The sequence below is a fragment of the Penicillium waksmanii genome (assembly GCF_028829765.1).
Source record: "Penicillium waksmanii strain IBT 27052 chromosome Unknown utg000005l:1.0-5232799.0:1.0-5237142.0, whole genome shotgun sequence".
Lineage (NCBI taxonomy): Eukaryota > Fungi > Ascomycota > Eurotiomycetes > Eurotiales > Aspergillaceae > Penicillium > Penicillium waksmanii.
In genome coordinates this window covers 1,347,502-1,368,487 of record NW_026643252.1, presented here as the reverse complement: position 1 = coordinate 1,368,487, position 20,986 = coordinate 1,347,502, and the positions used below count along the sequence as shown (strand labels likewise).

The 20,986-nt window shown below is 49.5% G+C and overlaps 8 protein-coding genes across 8 annotated transcripts; 5 read left to right on the top strand and 3 right to left on the bottom strand.

Annotated features, from left to right (window-relative positions):
- Positions 1-2,336: 2,336 nt before the first annotated feature.
- gwt1 (putative GPI anchor biosynthesis protein Gwt1) lies at positions 2,337-3,895 on the top strand (the record flags this gene model as incomplete). The annotated part of the gene is made up of 2 exons (XM_057264640.1): positions 2,337-2,432; positions 2,501-3,895. 2 exons carry the CDS (start codon positions 2,337-2,339, stop codon positions 3,893-3,895), a joined length of 1,491 nt encoding a protein of 496 aa, XP_057122360.1.
- Positions 3,896-4,114: 219 nt separating this feature from the next.
- N7481_005420 (amidase) lies at positions 4,115-6,117 on the top strand (the record flags this gene model as incomplete). The annotated part of the gene is made up of 3 exons (XM_057264639.1): positions 4,115-4,242; positions 4,325-4,893; positions 4,946-6,117. The coding sequence occupies 3 exons, from the start codon at positions 4,115-4,117 to the stop codon at positions 6,115-6,117; spliced, it is 1,869 nt and encodes a 622-aa protein (XP_057122359.1).
- A 238-nt stretch (positions 6,118-6,355) lies between these two features.
- pdeA (3',5'-cyclic-nucleotide phosphodiesterase PDE1) lies at positions 6,356-8,063 on the bottom strand (the record flags this gene model as incomplete). The annotated part of the gene is made up of 3 exons (XM_057264638.1): positions 6,356-7,118; positions 7,181-7,869; positions 8,019-8,063. 3 exons carry the CDS (start codon positions 8,061-8,063, stop codon positions 6,356-6,358), a joined length of 1,497 nt encoding a protein of 498 aa, XP_057122358.1.
- Positions 8,064-10,136: 2,073 nt separating this feature from the next.
- N7481_005418 (SSH4 family protein) lies at positions 10,137-11,868 on the bottom strand (the record flags this gene model as incomplete). The annotated part of the gene is made up of 3 exons (XM_057264637.1): positions 10,137-10,927; positions 10,999-11,304; positions 11,388-11,868. 3 exons carry the CDS (start codon positions 11,866-11,868, stop codon positions 10,137-10,139), a joined length of 1,578 nt encoding a protein of 525 aa, XP_057122357.1.
- Positions 11,869-12,419: 551 nt separating this feature from the next.
- On the top strand, positions 12,420-14,093 carry N7481_005417 (aminopeptidase P family protein; the record flags this gene model as incomplete). The annotated part of the gene is made up of 2 exons (XM_057264636.1): positions 12,420-12,540; positions 12,715-14,093. The coding sequence occupies 2 exons, from the start codon at positions 12,420-12,422 to the stop codon at positions 14,091-14,093; spliced, it is 1,500 nt and encodes a 499-aa protein (XP_057122356.1).
- A 224-nt stretch (positions 14,094-14,317) lies between these two features.
- N7481_005416 (uncharacterized protein) lies at positions 14,318-15,712 on the bottom strand (the record flags this gene model as incomplete). The annotated part of the gene is made up of 1 exon (XM_057264635.1): positions 14,318-15,712. One exon carries the CDS (start codon positions 15,710-15,712, stop codon positions 14,318-14,320), a length of 1,395 nt encoding a protein of 464 aa, XP_057122355.1.
- A 2,232-nt stretch (positions 15,713-17,944) lies between these two features.
- On the top strand, positions 17,945-18,891 carry N7481_005415 (uncharacterized protein; the record flags this gene model as incomplete). Its single annotated transcript, XM_057264634.1, has 2 exons — positions 17,945-18,232; positions 18,325-18,891. 2 exons carry the CDS (start codon positions 17,945-17,947, stop codon positions 18,889-18,891), a joined length of 855 nt encoding a protein of 284 aa, XP_057122354.1.
- Positions 18,892-20,035: 1,144 nt separating this feature from the next.
- Positions 20,036-20,526, top strand: N7481_005414 (uncharacterized protein; the record flags this gene model as incomplete). Its single annotated transcript, XM_057264633.1, has 2 exons — positions 20,036-20,436; positions 20,499-20,526. 2 exons carry the CDS (start codon positions 20,036-20,038, stop codon positions 20,524-20,526), a joined length of 429 nt encoding a protein of 142 aa, XP_057122353.1.
- Between the last annotated feature and the right edge of the window lie 460 nt (positions 20,527-20,986).

Sequence of the window (20,986 nt, the reverse complement as noted above, 5' to 3'; positions counted from 1 at the left end):
AAATTCCACTTACAAATATGCTGCGAAGTCAAGCACTGGATACAGACTTGATGGACAATTGGCAATGGGAGGCCGCACGAACCCTGTGGGTACGTACCCAGAGGCTACATATGAACATAGAGTAGCGTCCTTCCATCCTCCTACGGTTCCTTCGACTCCATTTTGTGGAATCGGCAGAATATGTGACTTCCAGGAGGGACTAGAAGGAATTCGATACACTTTCTGACACTACAACCTTAACTAAGAGGTGGTTTCTCCGCCCACCAGCCCTATGATAACCAAGTATCATGATATCAAACTAAATTTTCGCTCTTTCGTGACTGCAAATCCCGACCATGCCGGCTCTCAATATTTCGGCTTTCTTAAGTGGGGGACATAGCCAATCCCGATACGAAAGAAAATAATTTATAAAAAGAAAACGAACGATACAAGACTGTTGGCTTCACGGCATGCCAGGGATCTGGGGTTATGCCTTTTGCTATTTCACTTCTACTTCTAGACCCGAGTATGTCGGGACCATCACTCTGAACAGATTCCTCGTCTCTGCCTCCGCGCCCCAAATTGAGGAGCGAATCCCCCCGGCGGCGTTACCCGGGTGGGCTCTTTTGACCTTTTTGTTTCATTTTTGGCCCCCAGGATTTGCCAACGCCCAGACTCGCCTTGTTACCTGAGTCATTCCCTCGGCCGTATTCTAACTAATCAACGCCGAGATTCCTCATAACACTCTCACGCAGATCTATGTACTGAATAAGAAACACCAAAGCAATGATCTACATCACCAAAGATCCAACGGGGTAAAAATCCTTGATATGGATCTCTAAATTGCAGTATACACCGATATGTCCCTTTCAAACTTAACCAAGTGCGGGCCCGGAACAGATTCCACCAAACCTGGAGCACATTCGCGAGGGTGATTCCCAGGTGCTCAATTAAACAACAATCTGCCAACAGCCGAGCTTTATCAATCAAAAAGCAGCCCTAGATTAGGCGCCGATACAGTGACGGCAAGGTCATACCTATGATGTGCTGTGCACCTTACGTACAGGGTACTCACAAACAATTTATTACTTGTGAGTTAGACGCTATCCAGCCCATCAGGTTTAAATCAAAGCGAAGGCTTCTCAGGAAGTCAAATCGACAATGGTAAAATCTGCATAAAAGGATCTACTCGTAGAGACCGCCCCGGATGCAGCCAATGATTCTAAAAGCCTAATTTCCGATCTATCACAAGGGTATGGGTTAACCTACAGTGGTGTTTCAAACTTTTGCAACGCCACTGTACTCGCACCCAAGAGTGTGCTATACTAGGTCGTAATTCGGATTGAAATGGCGTTGAAATTTGGAACAGCGCATGCCGGGCACGGCAGGTCCCCATTAGTCGGTCTTGCCGGTCCAATAAAAAGAGACGAATGGGTCAGTTACAATTCCATCAGTCGCAGCCTCGTGGCATGGTAGCTCGGGATTCGCTTACCGAAGCCCTTCCTGACTGGGGCCTTGGATGATGTTTGTTTGGCAAGAGATTCTGATCGACTCTGATCGAATCTGATCGCCTGATGGGGCCAGATCCGAACCCCCAGGGCAGATTAAGTTCACAGCTATGCATTCTATATCCACAAGCTGAGATGTCGAGCGGGTCCGATCAAAAGTCCTGACTCGTGGAGATTTCTGATCCGCAACGGAAAACCCCCCCCATCCAACTTTCCGGCCAGGCTGTGGCACTGGCCATGATGCCGGATTAAGGAAGGGAGGGGATTTAAGGAGTGGTCCGGACCAGCCTTGCAAGAAACCAAAGAAACCACGAGCGTGATACCCCAGATCGTTGCTTTCTGGGGCCTGGCAACGCCCATCCTCCAATCGCGTTCACTGCAGGCCTGACCCTGATCGTTTCCAAATTGCAGAGCCCTCGAAGCCTCGAGCTGGCCTTGCTTGACCAACTCTGTTTGATTTATTGATCGGTGTTATCGTGCCATTGTTGATTCCGTCTTCCTTGATCGGTACTGAGGCTGTGGCCAGCTTCATGGTGGGGAATCAATCATGTAATGTATAGTTAGTTCTAAGGATACAAGCGTCTTCGCTCATTTTACAGAATCCAGAGAAGAATTCCATGCGTAGGCGACGTGGGAAATAAGGGACATGTGTCGAAAAAGATCCGGGGATCCGCAAGGCATACATCGCGGATCAGGTGATTGCCACGGTGTTGTCTCCACGGGAGCTTTAGCCTCCAAATTCCGCTCCTTTCCACCTCCAATTCCAATCTCCCGCGCTCTCTTTGATTACAGATGCGGGCAAAGGGTCAACGGTGATCCTGTCCGTCTCATCTCACCCCAGCCTCAAAAATGGATCCAAGTTATAAAGCTCGGAAAGAGGCATTTGTCTCGAACCTCACGGGAAGCACTATCGGTGACATCAATGCAGTCACATTAGTCGCGCCGGTATTGTCCAACTCCCCCCTCCCTTGTCAACCTCAGAAAAGCTGAATACTCACACACGATCTGTCTAGGCCTCGGTACTTTTGTGGTCCGCGCTCCAATCCCGGCTATCATTCTTTACGCCTTATGGACCCGCAGCTCTGTTAACAGACTTCCTTCTCAATGTTCTGGCCATCCTTTTCGCGACGACCGCTTACTCGTCGGCACCCGTCCTACTAAATATCCTCCTCACCACCCCTGCGATTCTGTTGTTCTTGACCCAGCCTCCTCTGCGCCCTATCCAGAAAGCCAAACCACCCCGCAAGCATAATGCCAAGGATGAAACATCTAAAGAAGATGCACTATCCTTGCCAATCCACCCATTCCTGACCACCTACCGCTCGGCCATGATGATAGTTACCTGTGTCGCCATTCTCGCCGTGGACTTCCGAGTCTTCCCACGCCGGTTCGCCAAGGTCGAGAATTGGGGCACCTCGTTGATGGACATGGGCGTGGGCTCATTCGTTTTCTCGGCCGGCGTGGTTTCTGCCCGTGCACTTTTGAAGAGTCGGGCTTCCAGTTCCCCCAAAGCTGTTTTTTCAAAGAGACTCCTTGGCTCAATGCGACATTCTATTCCCTTACTTGTACTGGGTCTCATTCGGTTTTGGAGTGTCAAGGGCCTTGACTATGCGGAACATGTCACCGAGTATGGAGTTCACTGGAATTTTTTCTTCACTCTCGGCTTTTTGCCTCCATTTGTGGAGATATTCGATTCCTTGACGGTCTTGATTCCCTCTTATGAAGCGCTGGCCATTAGCATTGCCATATTCTACCAAGTTCTCCTAGAGTCCACCGACTTGAAAGCATATATTTTGATCTCTCCTCGAGGCGAGGACTTGATCTCTAAGAACCGCGAGGGAATCTTCTCTTTTCTGGGCTACCTGGCGATATTCCTCGCTGGAAGGGGAGTTGGAGCTCGCACCATTCCCCGAGGAACTTCCTCATCAAAATCGCCCCAGCAAGCTCGCAAGTCCGTGCTTATCAGCTTGACCCTGCAAGTACTGTTCTGGTCGAGCTTGTTCTTCTTCAACTCTACCTACGCATTCGGCTATGGCGCTGGGATCCATGTGTCGCGTCGCCTTGCCAATATGCCATACGTCTTGTGGGTCTCTGCTTTCAACAGTGCGCAGCTGCTTCTGTTCTGCCTGGTTGAGACTGTGTTCTTCCCGGCTGTTCATCGAGCGAGCAGCAAGGACGGCGAAGGAGAAAGAACCTCATTTGCCACGAGTCGCGTTTTGACGGCATTTAATCACAGTGGACTCGCGATCTTCTTGATTGCCAACCTGCTGACAGGTGTGGTCAATTTGAGTATTCCAACCCTGGACGTCAACGTGCCCCAAGCCATGGCCATATTGGTTGCTTACATGGCGATCCTCACCGGCATTGCATTAGGCATGGAAAAGGCCAACATCAAATTGCGTCTATAGATGTATTATAAATTTATAAATATTATCACGTTTCCAAGCTTGCTGTAACATTGCTGTAACAATGCTGTAATAATACAGTCCGCGTGCCGAGGTAGGTGAGATCATCGTGCCAAGAGACCCGTGGATCATCGCCTCGGCGGGATCTGCCACCTCCGCTTTCCTCGAAGCTCTGTCTCCAGCTCCAGCTCCAGCTCCAGCTCCCGTTATGATCTGCAAAAAATGGCTTCCAACAAACAGTCGTTCCTCAATTATCCTCAGCCTCGCGAAGGTCCTTTAGTACCATACAAGAATGAAACTCAATCCATTCCTGTCTTCCGAGGTATACCTTTGGCCATCGGTGCGACCTTGTAAGCTCCAATAAGACCTTTCCCTTCCAACCCTGAAAGCTTGCAACAAGGACACGAGAACTGGCCGTTGATAAATTGCCAGGATCCATAATATAGGGTTCGTTCAAAGCCATTTCTGGCGCAGTGCTGGCTTCGATGTCATACGCGAAATCCCCCACCTCCATCAGTACTCCGGCCGCTTCGATCCCACCGTGATTCCTGTTGATACTGTTCACAATAACACTGATATCCCTCCGATTCCAAAGCGAAAGGGACCCAATAGATATTATACCTCGGCCGACTATCACGCGTTATACCTATCGGGTGAACTGACTCCAACCGCGATCGTCGAGGCTTTGCTTCCCCTGGTACGCCGTGATGTTCAGCCCGCGGGGAAACACTCGACTGCCTTCCTTGAGTCTCAGGTGGAGATAATCCGAGCAGCTGCAGAAGCATCTTCCGAGAGATACAAGAAGGGTCAGCCACTAGGTCCTCTTGATGGCATTCCCGTCGCAGTCAAGGATGAAGTCCATATCACAGGTTATAAACGGACATTGGGAAGTAAATTAGATTTCAAGGCTGGCAGCGATGCCACCTCTTGGTGTGTACAGCAATGGCAAGAAGCCGGAGCTATTGTCATTGGGAAGACCACCATGCACGAACTCGGCCTCGGTATGAGATATCCAAAACCAAACCCCTTAACTCTTGATACTAAACTCCGCAGACACCACCAATAACAATCCCAACTTCGGCACCCCTCGGAACCCTCATAACAAAAGCTACTATTGCGGTGGATCTTCTGGCGGATCTGGGTATGCGGTTGGCACAGGATTGGTGCCCATTGCCCTGGGTGCAGACGGCGGCGGTTCAATCCGTATCCCCTCATCATTCTGTGGCATTTGGGGGCTAAAGACTACCCACGGCCGTGTATCTGGAGCACCATCCCAAAGTCTTGCCCCGACTGTAGGTGTTCTCGGGCCCATGGCATCAAACATCGATGACCTTGCCCTCGCCTACCGGATCATGGCCACGCCCGCCCCCGCCTCGCAAGATCCAATCTCTTCTCAATTCCCAAGGCCCATCCCCGCCCTACCAGACCGTAAACGTACCAGGACAATCGGTATAATGAGCGAATGGATCGATCGCGCCGAGGCCCCTGTTCGTGCGGTCTTTGACACCGCATTGGACCACTATCGCCAAAATGGCTACGATGTCATCGACATCACAATACCTTATCTTCCTGAAGGCCAGCGCGCTCATGTTCTGACTATCATGGCGGAAATTGCATCTGGCGTGGACGCTCGCCAGATCCGCCATCTGACGGCTCCAAATAAGGTTCTCGTCTCCTTGGGAATGTACCAGATCACCGCGCAGGAACTCCTCGTGGCCCAGCGTCTACGCAACTTATTGATGACCCACCTCTCCCACCTCTTCCAGAAGCACCCTGATCTTTTGATTCTCTCTCCTACTACTCCTCTTCCTGGTTGGCATATTGATGGTGGTGAAGCAGATCTCTCCCGCGGCGTGTCGGATGGCAAAGCATCTGTAAGGAATATGGAATATGTCTGGCTGGCTAATTTCACTGGCTGCCCTTCTATAAGCTGCCCTGCTGGCTATGATCCAGATAGCGGTGTGCCTATTGGCTTGATGGCTATGGGAGAATGGGGTAGCGAGGAGGCTCTGATTGATTTTGCTAGAGATGGGGAGACTATTCTGGATTTGCCTGCTGCCCTCCCCCCCCACGCGATAATGAAGATGTTTCTGTTGCGTCCGGTCTTCGGATTCCCTCCACCAGCGGATGTATCTGGGAAGATGTCATCGCCAGAGCGACAGAGGGGCAATCGGCTTGATCGATGGATTATGCTGTGGATTATTTGTTACTTTATCTCAGTTTGAGACCATGGCCAATTTTTGATGACTATTTTGATCTGGTCTCTACAGAGCTACCTGGGTATGCCTTGCTCATCTTTAAGGAATAATAACATTGGAATAATTGAAAAAAAAAAAGACAAGAACCCGCCCTTATTCTGCACTCCCTTGGCACCGTCTATTTCCAAACATAAGAATAATATAAAATCTTTCGCTGAATCAAAATAATAAATACGAGAAGCGAAGAAAAAAAAAGAGTCAACCTTCATGAAATGAATATGCCTTCCTCCGGGTCTGGAAGGAAAAACTGACAGCCCAGAGACGACTCAGCTGCCTGCCTCCGCAACTGGCTCAGGATCTCATAACCAGGAGGTGGTCCATCAGCGAGTGTCTCTTTGATGTGAATAATGTAAACAGATAGATCTTGCAGTGGGAGAGGATTAGCGCCAGCCCAGCGGGATGCGTTCGGGGCACTGAAATCAAAATCCTCTTCCTCGTACAAGGAGGGCGCGTCGGGTGTTTCAGATGCTCTGTTTGATTTTGCCAGGTCTGCTCTGCCGCCCGTGCTGCGGGTCCGTTTCATGGACCTTGGGCTTACAGACATAGGATCATCGTTGGGTGTACTATCCCATTTGCGTTTTGACTTTGCTGGATCGCTGGTATTTTGCGCAGGCGGGCAGTTCTTTTTGTCGCGTACCTCCATCACGAACTTAGCGAGGACGCTCAGCTCAGCGATGAGATGTCTTGGACACAGGTGACCGTATAAATAAGCATCGTCGACACTGTCATTATAGGAACACTCGATAAAAATTGCGCGAAGGGTGCCATCCTCGATTTTGGGGGCGGCGGTTTTCCAGACGCGCCGATTGTGTGGCTCTAGAGCTACCGAATCCGGCTCGACATCTCCAAAGATGATGATCTCTTTTCCGCTTATGCTGTCTCGCAGAAAGAATGCAGAGCTTTCAACAGTGGCCATGGTAGGCTCCTTGGCTGCTGCAAGTCGGGGGGAGCGAGCGGGAGAGTAAAAGCTAGACGCGGTATTAGCAAGTAGTTCATCCGCGACATGTCTTCTGACTAGAATCAAAATTACCTTCCTTCAGTTGGATCCATTGACATCGCCCGAGAAGGCAGCATGAAATGCTCAGGTAGATGGGGTGCAAATACAGTGCTATTGATCCTGTGATGCGTCGCCGATTCTGGGTGATACCGCTGCTTGCACCTCCCATGGCTGACAGTCAGACACTTAGTCGTTATACCAGTGCAGGCTCGTACGTAGCCCCGGACCTCTCCAGTGCCAAATCTATTGTTGCCGCCCTCGACCAAGCGATTGTAAGTAAGCAAACCTGCACCGCCATCCTCGTCGGACAGGTTCGGCCAGATAACATCATTGAACATGTGGTTTTTGAGGGCTGCTATCACGGATGGAAGAGCAGCCACAGACTTGGGACCATTTCCTGCCTCGACAATCGGTGTATTGATTGCCAGGCCCGAAATGTGATCGAGGTGAGGGTGTGTGATGAGAACTGCATCGATGATCTCCCTGAATACATGCGCTCCGTTGGCTTCTGCCGACTTAAATGGGAGGCGTAGACCTGCAAAGGGACCATGTTGCAGCACATTGTCCATAGCTCCTTCGATATCCTTCTTCAGCAAGCGAATGATCCCGGCGAGAAGGGTACCTCCATCCACAGCGATGGCGGAGTTTGGCTGCCAGCCGGTTGAAGTCGATCGTACCAATAGGCCAGTCACCCTGTCCTCACGAGGTCCACCATTTGGCCCCTAAACCAAGTCAGCATCAAAGCTCGCAGACTGCTAGAACCCGAGACCGGATTCGCGTTCCCTCGAGTCTGTGAAACAAAGTCGAGACCAGAGATTTGAATCACAGGCCCATGAGACATTTCAATACATGGTATATGCGGGAGACTTACCAAAACAATGACTTCGAAAGCAGCATCCGCAACTGATTCCGTCATGCTTCCGTTGCTCGTTAGGCTTCCACTGTGTTCATGTTTCACCTTTCTTCGTTGATTCGGCATCGTTGAGATAAACCTGGAATCTCAAAGTCCCGAGTATCCGAGTCTCAGAATGAACGAGAGTTGCCTCGCTGCCTAATTTGACCAGGTGCCCAAAGTCTGACGGTGCAACTGTCTCACCAAGTACCTCTGTAGATTGGTCTGCAGGATGCGGTTAAGAAGAATTGAAATCCCCGAAGCCAAGTGCGCCTCCAAGAAAGAAAAGATAGAAAAGGGTGAAAAAAAGGGAAATATTGGTACGAAAGCGAGATTGCGATCGTACTGTCGTTGAATCTGCTGCAAACCCAGCTACCCTCTTAGCACCTATACCGAGATACACATGCAGGGGGAGGGAGAGGTGCGATCAGGACCAGACAGGCACTAGGCCAAAATTTGCCGTATGTTTCGTCCTCAAGAGGACCGGGGAAACGCGTGTGATACCAGTTCGCAGGGTAGACGAGGTAGGCAAGGGCAGATAAGATCTTCTGCCACTCGAATTTTGGGGATGACTCCGCCTAATGTGGACCTTCCCCAGGTTGTATGACGAAGGCGCGCGGTGTGCAGGGCTGGACAAGACACTACTGCACGGGAGGTCCAGAAATCACACGCCAATTGGATCAATGCAGCCAAGATGTTCACAGATCTCTCAGCGCCTGCAGAGCCAGTCCTGTACAAATGATATATGAGACGTGGCAGCTGATGGGTATCTCGGGCGTGCCGATGCGCTCGGTTTGTGGGGACGATTTTCCACGGAACTTCGGCAACGGTGGAGAATTGAGAGAATGAGACAGTGGATGAGCAGAGGGAATTTAGAGAGTTGAACTGGAATCAAGGGCCATTGACCCGAATCCTCAGCAAATATGAAGGAATGAAAGGACAATGACAAGAAATGGAAGTCGAAGCCGACGAGACGCTCGGAGCTTCTGGGGAAGTTGGGGGCGGTCTTGGCGCGCTTTCCTGGTGCGCCCGGCGGTTGTTGGCGGCTCGATGACCGAGTATTCTTTTTTTTTTTTTACAGAGTGCTAGTGGTAAGTATGTGCTTTTCTTTGATGTTTTTCTTTGAAGACTTTCCTTGAAAGTCTAACTAGTCAATTGCCCTTCGTTTATCTCTTAGGTAGTATAGGGTGATCTCTTTCAGAACTGATAAACGGTTACTTAAGGCGACTGGTAACTCTAGGTTCCGTAATAAACGGGTCATATGACGCCCATCAACTGCGGTGGAGTATGATATCTATGTCTACCATGTATATTCGAGATGATCCTCATCCGAGTATATCAACTTGAAACTGAGAGCAATGGAATCTTGATGCATGAAGAGAACTACAGTGGCGTTGCAAAAGTTTGAAACCCCATATTGCCCACCATTATTGGGAAACTAGTAGCTACCTAAGATGGAATAGATTGGCCTATCTATTCCATCTCAGGTAGCTACTAATCCGCGATTAGAAGGCTTAGAAGGCGGAGAACGAGAACAGTCAACATGGGTTTCAAACCTTTGCAACGTCACTGTACCCAAAGAAAACTCCTTCTACTCTACTTTGAAGATGAAAGGATGAAAGGGTAAAATCAGCTAGTTGGAGGGCATCCGATTGCTGAGAGGGCCTCCCGGGGTATGAGGATGTTAGATGACAAAATGTACAGACCTGCTTCCGACGATGGATACTAATAACAAAAGCGGGAAATTGGTAGCGAATGAAGAGGCGGGTTGTAACTAGCTGCAGCCCGCCGTACATGATGTCGTGGTGAGAAAATCCAATAGTTGGAAGATAAAATCGCAAAAACCCCGATTTCAAACCCAAATAGATATAATTTCCCAGTCAAAAAAAGCAGCATATTCCATAATCCAGCCAATCCTCCCAATGTGCTAAAAACGCCATCCGTGGACTCGCTAATCGAAACAAGAAAGAAATGGTATAAGTGAAAGATTTGTAGGCTCATCCGTTTTTGGAGCCCACCAGTGACCCAGAGGATAGTATGTTCATGGGAAGAACGTATAGTAAAAATAAAATATCGTGTTGGAAGTCATGCCAGTCTCTAGTCCAGGTCATCCTCTTCCCGATCTACCGCTGCTTGGTAGCTTGGCAGATTTTGGAATTCTTGATGATCGTTCTCTCGCGGAGAACGCAAGTCTTCAGAGTTTTGGGCAGGGAATTCCAAGCTGGCATCACTGCCCCTGCGGCTACTCCCCGGGCTCGAGTATTCCGGAGGCAAGACGCCATTTTCATCTGGTTCTCCCACAGGAGCAGGGTTGTTGCTCTCGCTGTCGTCTAAACGGCTGGATCCCTCCCCGGCATCTTCGTTGGAAGAAATATGAGCCAATTGAGCGAGTGAGATGTCGGTTGGAGAACGGACAGGGCCAGGGCTGACGGCTTGGGGGAGGCCAATGCTGGAACTTCTGGCGGTGTGGGTTTGATAAACCCGCTGCGAAATCGTGGCGGCGCTCTCCCGGCCCGACTCCAGCAAAATGCTGCCTTGTTCACTGCCATAGGGTGGGGGCGGGGCGAGGCTGCCAGTCATGGGGGCCAAGCCCCATTTCTTAACATTTGCTTCGATGAATACGAAGCCCATTTGGCCAAAATTGACATGAATACTGCAGGGGCCATTGGCCCCGATCGTAGGGAATAGATTTTGGGCCCGGTAATTATGGGCGATATCCTCGAGCCTTTTTCCGTTGCGGGTAAAGAAGATAGTACCAGATCTAGGTCGGTAGCCGACACCGATAACGTCGCCTTGAAGAAGTGGAGGCCCATACGGTGTCGGTGAGAATGGCTGGTTGTGTCTGCGGTGGCCGGTGGATTCGTAGGCAACAGAAGTTTTGTGGAAACCTAGAGGTAATTAGCAAGGCTGCAAGATTACCACGCATTGGATCTCAACACTGACAACGGAGTAGACCTACCGGGTAATCGGAAAAGAGGATATGGTTTTGTTGTAAGACCGACTCCGATCATGGTTGAGTCGGGTTTATCGTAAATCTTGGCTTCCCAATAGTAGACCTCATTCTGCTTGGGAATGGGAAGATTGGTCTGCACACTGCACTCGGAATCGAAGAATTCAATCTCCGTACGCCCTTCAACGAAACAATTTGCGATTTCCAATTCAGGCTGGAATTCCCACGCCGAGACGCCCTTTTCTTGAATCGCGAGGAATTGGGAGAGAGAGATATCGGTCTGCATAGATTCGGGAGGATTGACTTGAACGAAGGCTGTACAGGAAGTGATTAGCAATGCAACCCCACCCCAGCTATAGGTCTTGCTATAGCCGTCGAAAGAGAGATCTCGATCCTACCTTTGGCTCGTAGATATTCCGACCGCGACAAATCATCCATGCCCTCGAGGGCCGTTTCCTCCTCCCGGGCGAAGGCCTGCTCATCGTCGAATTCACCGGGCCGACCAATGCGATCGAGCATGATCCGCCCGCGACGGGTATATTTGAAGAAAAAGAAGATCGCAAGAACGAGGAATGCGATAGCCGCCGAGCCGAAGGCAGATAGGATCCCAATCAGGATGCCTTTGCCGGTGGAGCCGGGGGAGTTGCCACCGGCGGCAACTGCGCGGCCATTTTCGTAGTCGGACGAAATAGTTGAGAGGACATGCTGGATGTTCTGCTGGATTTGTTGGTGAGATAGGCCGGTTGGGGATTGTATGGCGGTTGAGAGGGTTGAGGCGACGAGATCGAGCGGTGACGTCGTCGGGGAGCCTATCACTGTGCTGAGAGTGGATGGGAGGCCTGCGAGCGCACCGGGGCCCGATGCCTCATGACCCTGCATCGTTCATTGACTGAGAAAGAATATAGATGACAGGAAGAGGAAGAGGAAGGAGAAGAGGAGAGAGGAGAGAAGAGGGAAGGATGAAATGGAGTAGAGAGGGAAGAGGCGGAGTGGGAGGGAATGACAGGAAGTGGTGGTGTGAGAGAGATAAGTGGGCGACGAAGGCGGATCCAACTTATCTAAGATGCTTGCGGTTTAGTACCTGCGTGAGTGCACTGGCATTACAGTTTCAGTGTTCAGTGTTCAGTGTTCAGTGTGCTTTGGTTTATATTTTATTATTTATTATCTATTATTTATTATTTATCATTTGCTACTATTATTCTCTATTCTATTGTATCCCTTCCCCTTGAACAGATCAACTACTGGTAGTGTTTATGGTAGTACAGGTCATCCCATCCATCCCTACGGATAAGCCTCTCCTTCTCTTCCCCTTCCCCTCTCTTAACTCCCCTCGTGGCTCCTTACTTGGAACCTTCCAAGGTGACAAGTGACAAGTGATAGGTGACAAGTGACCCCTCTCATCTTCTCTGTACTCACCCCCCATCCCCATCATGCGCTCCGGCTCTCTTGCTTCCCCCCGCGCAAACGCCCTGGGGGATGTCGTCGTCAACTCGGTCGACTCCTACCAGATCCGCATTGCGATCTCCGGAACTTCGTTTGATAAATACCCTGGTAAGTCTCAGCCTCCCTATCTACCCTAAAGAAGGGTCTACAGGACTACCGCAAGGCCGATTCGACCTGTCCGGAACCTTCGTCCTTACCACAGACCCCTTCGTGATCGTTGGGACTTCCCTTTCTTCCTCTCTTCCCGACCCCGAGGCTAATGGCATACCCTCCCTTGTATAGCCAAACAACATGCCCGCAACGTCGCCCGCAAGCTTGGTGCTTCTCATGGCTTGATTTTCCTTGCCGGCCAACCGACAGTCAATTTGCGGGACTCCGACCAAGCGCGACCGTTCCGTCAACGTCGATACTTCTATTACCTCAGTGGCGTGGATGAGCCCGATTGCTCTCTCACATACGATGTCGCATTGGATCTCTTGACCCTCTATGTTCCGGACTTCGATCTACACCGCGCGATCTGGATGGGTCCGACCCTTTCCCGAGAGGATGCCCAAAACCGCTACGACATCGACCGTGTCCTCTATCAATCGTCGCTGAAGCCCGAGCTGGAATCATGGCTGAGCCAACGAGTCCAGAACAGTTCTCTCTACATGGTCCACGAATCGGAAACCCCCGATGGACTACCAACGGAGCTTCCGCTGAACACAAAACAACTCATGCCCGCCATGGATGCGGCGCGAGGTGTCAAGGACGAGTATGAGATTCGCATGATTCGTCAAGCCAACAAAGTCTCGGGATTGGCGCATCGCAGAATTCTTGAACGTATCCAGAAAATGTCCAACGAGTCAGAGATCGAAGGATTGTTCCTCGACACTTGTATTTCGCATGGTGCTCGGAACCAGGCATATCAGATTATCGCGGCATCGGGTCCCAACGCGGCAGTCCTTCATTACGACCGGAATAATGAGTCTTTACACAAGAAACCCCTTGTATGTCTTGACGCTGGCGCGGAGTGGAACTGCTATGCAAGTGATGTGACTCGAACATTCCCGCTCACGGGAGAGTGGCCCAACCAATATGTACGGGATATTTATAATTTAGTGGAGCGAATGCAAGAGGAGTGCATCAAGCAGATCCGCAGGGGTACTCGATATCTTTCTTTGCACGACTTGGCGCATGACATTGCGATTGATGGTCTCTTGGCCCTTGGAGTCCTCAAAGGCGGCAAGCACGCAGAAGTTCGCGCGTCTGGTGCCTCGAAGGTCTTCTTCCCCCATGGACTGGGTCATCATGTTGGACTCGAGGTTCATGATGTCTCCGAATCTTCCATCATGGCCATGCATCCAGATTTTGACCATGAACAATATGGCCCGGTTTTGAGTCCCTATAGTCTTTCACCATGTACAGTCTCAGCACCATTGTTGGAGGAGGGTATGGTGTTGACTGTAGAACCAGGTCTCTACTTCTCACCGCTTGCTCTCGCGAACGCGCGCAAACAGCCATTCGCAAAGTATATTGATTTTGACGTGGCAGCAAAATTTGTCCATATTGGCGGCGTGCGCATTGAGGATGATATTCTCGTGACAGCTAACGGATATGAAAATCTCACTACAGCGCCCAAAGGCGATGAGATGCTTGCAATTATCCGTGGGTCTTCGTAGAACCTGAGCAAATATACATACTACTAGTATCCTTCATTCATAGATAAACATTTCATACTTCACACCCTTTCGGGCCGTTTCTAGTTTCCGTGATTGGTCCTTCAGAGCTCCAACGCTGGCAGTTTAGATCGCATGCCGTACAACTTATCGTAGTTCTAGGAATAACCCAATCCCTTGTGGCTAACCGTGCCCATTTGATTATGCCTGATCAATCAAGGCTGATTTCAATTTTCTGTCGCTGAAGTCGTAGGAAAACTATGTATGTAGCGCCTCCACATCGGAATGGCCTGACTCTTTTCCTTGTCCCTCTTGGCAGCCAATTTCTTCGACAATTTCCGCGGTGGTCCTTTCGGCTTCGCCGCTGGGAAAAGTCGATAAAATATGGGCTCCAACCACAGTGGAAGATGGATATTTCTTCTTTCAATGCTGCTCCTACATGGCTCAATTTCTTCAGCGATCAACTTGCCACGGCGTCGAAAATTGGTTTCCCGTATCACACGCCAATCACTGGAAAACAAGTGAGCTATATCTACCAGGTCTTTTCGAACATGAGCACCTATGATTTTGATATTAAGATCCTTGAGAAGAGGTGAACTTTTTGACTTCGTGTCCAAGATGGCTTGAAAAATCTCACAAGCAAGTCTCTCATCCATGACAGCATCAACTATCATCTTCTGCACATGACCATTTCGAAGCCGGAAAAACTCGTCAGATGCTCCTTCGCAAAATTGATTTTCGAATTCGTCAAATGAAGGATAGCTGGGCAACTCATGATGCTTAGAGCCGGGTCTTTGTGTTCCTGTCGATGAGGTGATCTCCTCTCTAGGGATCGTAGGCAGCCCCATAAACCCGACTTCATAAGTGAGGACAAGGTATTTGAGATTTCGTATTGACCCTAGAGCTGCGTATATCTTGGCTTTCTCGGCATGACTTTGTGCGCCGTCAATCGTAACCTCAAGGTCCTCTAGCAATGGGCACTTTCGACTGATTTGACGAATTTGATGTTCGCTCAAAGTCTGCCAAGTTGCGGGCTTTATGAGCTTAAACTTGCGCAAGCGGGGCCCATGGACGCCGATAAGAGACTCGATGCCGATGCGCAAGTGCCAACCGGTTACTTCAAGTTCAGTTAAAGGTGGCAAGCTTCGCAGGAATTTACTTGCGTCGTCATAAAACTCCTCTGATCGAGATCCAGCAATGTTCAGATGGAGAGTCTTCAGAGATGGAAACAAAAATTCCATCTGATTCCAAACCTTGAATGCCGCATCATTCAATCGGCCATTGATAATAAGGGTCTGCAGGGTAGAGAAATCCGTACAATAGCTCCATTCACAGAGGCGTCTTCCATCAAATTTCCAAGTGCCTTCGAAACGAAGATCCACCAATGACGCGGTGCCTGACTGGAAATTGTTTGGACCCAAGGCCGGCCCCTCGAAGCTGGGACATCTTCTCATTCGAACCTTTTTGAGATTGGGAGCAAGTCCTGCCAAACGCAAAATGCTATTGTAGCATTCGTCGCCACCACTGACTTTGAACGAGTGAATAGATGGAGATGTGATAAATGCGAGATCTTCTGAATCTTTTGATGGATTCAGACTGCAAATGTGGAATTGCCCATCCATATTGAGGCGACACTGTGGCTGATTTTGGCGTAGAGCTTTAACAATGCACGGTGGAACACGAGTATTCCGATTCCATATCAGATCTGTCAATCTGGGAAGCAATTTTATTAATTTCACCACTGATTTGTAGGCACGGAGGTCCGGTTCACTGCGAGGATTATTCCAACTATGGTAGGAATTCCTTCCTATATCGAAACATTCTTTCGATTCTCCAAACTGTGTCGTATACGCATCTGCAGGTTTATTGCATCGCAGTTCGGACATTCGAGGTGGCTTCCAATCATGCACTTCACCATAATAGCTCGGGTTTCTAATAATAAGCTGGCGAACGTAATGGAGACCATCCTCAGCTTTGAGTCGTTCAATCAGGCGACTCGCAACTTCTTCGACTTCTTTTTTTGAAGGGGATACCATCAGACTGATATCGTGGAACTTTATGGATTTGATAGCTGGGCGACAGCATGCGTAATATGTTCTGCTAGCCTTTGCGAAATTCAAAAGTGTCGGAGGATGTTCAAAGGTCAAATACCCAATAATGATCTCCACCACTTCGGGTGGAAGGTAGAGGGAAGTTCTTCGCGGCATTTTCTCGTTGTTATTTTCCAAACGAATAAATGCACATGTTTTAAATAAGTAAAATTGGTTGTTCCTGGGGCTGTGCGACTCAAGAGAAGACCCTGTTACGAGCCGGGGTGACTCACGAGGTCTCAGAGGTCCGCTCTTGGCAGTGCTACATAGTAGAATGTGATCCAATCATTGTTCGAGATGAACCTCGTTAGTAGAAAGTGATGGGTGGGGGCCAAATGGGGCGGCGTTGGGGAGGTACTACACTGTAGAATGTAAATGGAGTGAAAAACATGGGGAAAAGCTTTCAAGGATTTCAAAGAGACTTGAGAAGACTTCAAGTTGAGGATACTGCTTTCACAGTCGCCGAAACAGTGGAGCGATCTGGTGTTCAAGTTGCTATTAGGTTGTAGAACTGTAACCATGAAGTCCTAGAGGCTTCTGGTTATTCTTTTTATTCAAGTTTGATTCTAAACCTTCAAGTTGGAATAGTAGTACTGGTAGTTGCTCCAAGGTTTCAAATATTTAATCTGATATTGTCTCGAGGTCTACTATAAACATACTAACTATCGGTGCCGGTGGTCACGGATACTAACTATCGAATTCCAAGGTTTCGATCGAAATGTTCAAGCCCGGGCGTTCCAAGGCCACATCACCCAATCTTCTTTGAAGTTACAAAATAGTATATAATAGCAGTCCTGGACTCCATCGGTGTGTTTTAACTGCCCAGCTGATGGTAGAAAAAAACTTTCAGATACTACTATCGAATAAAATTCATCTATGTGCTATATTTACATTTTGTCTCTGGGCGGGCAAGCGTTGACTGTAAGTCTCATTAAGTGTTGTGTAACAACCCAGTCACTGTGTGGTGCTCTAACCTTGGAATAACAACAAACTTAGTGTGAGCTTTGAAAGGAGCCTATTTACTACTAGTACACGATGTAATACAACAACAATGTAGTGGCATTCAACGAGAATACTAAGCGTGCCAGTAAAGAAGGGCTCCTCGGAGAAGGGAAAGTGGGTATCGAGATCTAGAAATAGATGAACTTGTTTTAAGGCCCAACCTTATTTAGGATACTAAGTTTCACGATTTGGAATGTGAAGTTTCCAGTTGGGAAATATCCCATCATTCAAACAGTATATCCCTCTTGAAGAACCAACAATTGCTATTCCTTAATTATACTATATTACCGAATACCATCACACGGAGTTAAGATAACTAGTTGCCGACTTTAAAATCCAATCTAGACGACTTATTGCCCGCGTGTACGAGTACTGCGATTCATAGGGAGGCGACTTTCGTATTGGCCTGGGCATGACGACGTTGACCCACTGATCATCAGCGATTTTTGCATGAAACGTCAACATCTCGGGTTCGGCTTCGTATTCGTATTTAACCCTAAATAAGATAGGACCGGCCAAGGTAGAAGCGGGTGAAATCCATAAAACCCCTTCACCAGACAGCTAAAAGTAAACCTATTGAGTTATGCACATGCGCCGGCTGAGGGACTGGCCGAGGCATCAATTAGTTCAAATATTTGCAATTCCCCGCAACGTGGTTAGTTTTGGAAATATCCAGCCTACAACATTCCAGCCACCGGACCACGCCACGCTTTTCGTCAACTAGAAGCTTCTGCATTAGTCAGACCAACACTCTCCGATCCAATGAGTCAACCAAAAGATGTGGAGGCTGATTTAGTCTTCTGGAGGCGGCTCGAGAGCCAGAGGATGGAGGTGGATTTCACGAAGATGGCGCCGGAGAAGTGCATGGCAGCGATGATCGAGCCCGACGATGTCCGGACCGTGCATATACAGGACATTCGGGGAAAAGAAACACAGTATAATCTAAAACTGAACGGGTTTCAGTATGTGTGGCATGACATGCCAGAGCTCGACGGCGTGGCAGAGCAGAGCCATGTGGAGAATGTCGTTGTTCCAAAAACAGAGGCCCTCGTGCGGCAGATGTGAGTGAGAGAGAGAGAGAAAGAGAGAGAGAGCCTGGAATGCACGTCCGGAATGAATGTGCCTTCTAATTTCGCCAGGAGCGGGAATTGTCGCTGATCATTTGGTCCAGAACGGGCGCCACGCGAACTGTCACTTTCGCCCATCGCGTGCGATGCCTCAGTGAGGACGAGGCCATGCTCGCCAATAACCGGGCCCCGGCCCATAGTGTGCATTCCGACTTCACGCCCGCGGGTGCGCTGAAGAATTTGGAGTCGGTGGTTCCAGATGTAGCTGAGAGAGAGGAGCTATTGAAGCGTCGGATTTTGGCCATTAATGTCTGGCGACCGTTGAAGACTGTCCAGCGAGATCCTCTAGCCGTATGTGACTGGGCCACGCTCAATTGGCAGGAGGACCGAGTTACGAATCGTATGGTCCTGCCACATGGATGGCATGAGCTGGGCAAGTATGCGTTCCGGGAGAGTCAGGGATGGTATTATCTTAGCGAGCAGCAACCCCAGGAGGCATTGATCTTCACGCAGTTCGATAGCGAGAGCGAGCAGGCAGATGAAGGAGGCATGACATTGCCTCACACGGCGTTCGTGGTACCAGGCACCGAGACGCTCCCTGCAAGGGAGAGTATTGAGATCAAGATGTTTGCCTTTCTCTGATGGGGACCTCTTGGACACGCGTGGGTCGGTTTCATTTCAAGAATGGGAGCGGTCAATAGCGGAATGGATGGGGTACACATAATACATAATGGAGCTCCAGCAGGTTTCAGGAATGCTCCAGTGAGGAGGGTAGGGCTACGTAGCGTGGTCCACATTAGGAGGTTGCTTTGGGCATCGATGAGCGTTGAATTTTTGTTCGCCGGAGCTGTCTGCACAAAGTCCTCAGCAGGAGAGTAAGCAGGCTCGGAGTTGTTTTCTAAGTCTAAGCCCAAGCCTACCTTAAGGCCGGAACACGAAATGGAGATCGGGGTTAGCGTTGGTAGATTTTTCAGCAAGAGTCATAAGCAGCCCAGCGTATGTAGCTCGGAGCCTGGCGAGTGTCTCCGAATCTGGTCAATGCTTTTTAATCAGAATTTTCAAATTTCAAATTTCAAATTACAAATTCATGTTTAGGGGAATGCCGGGAGCGATAGTGGCTTTGCGTTGCCTGATGCGATCTCCGTTCGGTCCGCACGGCACTGGCCGGCATCGGCGAGAGAGAAGAGAAAGGCAGAGCTGTCAGTCCAGACGATCTTGGCACGTCATCCCTGGATTGGGCTTTTTTCTTTGATCTTCTTTATTCGTACGTGGTTTCAGGCATTCCAGTGCCAGGTCGCACAGATAAAATAAAAATAAAAAACCTTGCAAATGGCGTGAGGTATCACCTCATTAAGTTTTGGCCATACATACATAGAAATGTCGATTGCGCCAAAAAGCTCAACCAGTTAAAATTGCATCACGCGAATGGGCTGAGGACTGACGCAGCACATCACGCCTTTCCCAGGCCTAGCGCCAGGGTTTGGCGCCATTTTTTAAGGCATGAGATGATCGACTTTTCGGGGGTTCCACTCCCGAGAAGAGTGGGTCGGCACTCCTTTGACTCACTTTCTCCCCTGTACTCCATAGTCTATCTCCGTATAAAACCTCCCCACCCCTGCAACACATCCTGTGGTTTTTTTTTTCTCAGTACCTCATCTCGTCCTTTCTAGGAGGTGATGGTCGCTCCCCTCCAAAAGTTCTTTTCTCTTTTCTTTTTCCTTGATACCCGGCTGGGGAAAGCTTCTATCCCTTGTATATTTGGATCTCCCGCTATTTTTGCCTGAGAATGGGCCAGAGGCATAATCGACGCCGAACTCGACCACGTTATCGCAATCAATCCAGTGACCGTCACGGCATTTCCGCCTCCACGTGTCTTCAGCCACTGGATTCGCCTTCGTTGGTCCCATCGTCCACTTGGACCTCGCCATCGCCATCTATATCCTCTGAATCACCTCCCACCAACTATACCATCCCCGCATGCATTTCACCTGGATCGCCGGTCCCCGCAAACCTCGCCCCAACCTGGCACTATGGGTATACGGCCTGGCAGATCCGTGATAATGTCCCACGGGCGAACGGAGGGCTGGAAGCCGAACAGTGTCGTCTGTTCGGCGGTGAGCCAGGCGACGATGTGAGCCTCTGCTATCGGATGCTTGAGTATTTCGGCGGCCTTGACTATATCGACTCGTAAGTATCCGGTTACCAGTCAAATTGGAATATCGAATATGTTTCTGACTTATACGCCGCAGCACACGCAACAGCACTCTTGGAGATTGATCGCTGAACTCACTTCCGCTGGATCGATGATCCTGTCGGGCCATTTTCCCAGCTCCAAAACAAAAAAAAGAAATATCTTTACTCGATGCGATGATTTATGATTTTTCATCTACGAAAACAAAAATACCGCCGAAATATTGGCCCAAAGGAAACACTTTCTGCCCACGAAGCAAAGCAAAGTGTACTCCTGCCAACCACCGCGCGCCTACAGCCACAAAATCCGGCTGACGCGACACCAAGAACACCTGATCCCATGGACTCTTGCGGGTCTCCCGACTTGTAGCAATGAAGATACTACTTCTCTTCGAGGGTATTGGATTGGTCCTCTCCGACCCGGCCATGTGGATCCTGGTTTGCGATTTGCGCCCTTTTGAGGATGAGTCACAGCCGTTCCCGCTTGGACTCTATCGGTTGAATTCGTGTCCGACTGAGCAATCAGTTGTTGACACTTGAGTTCCTG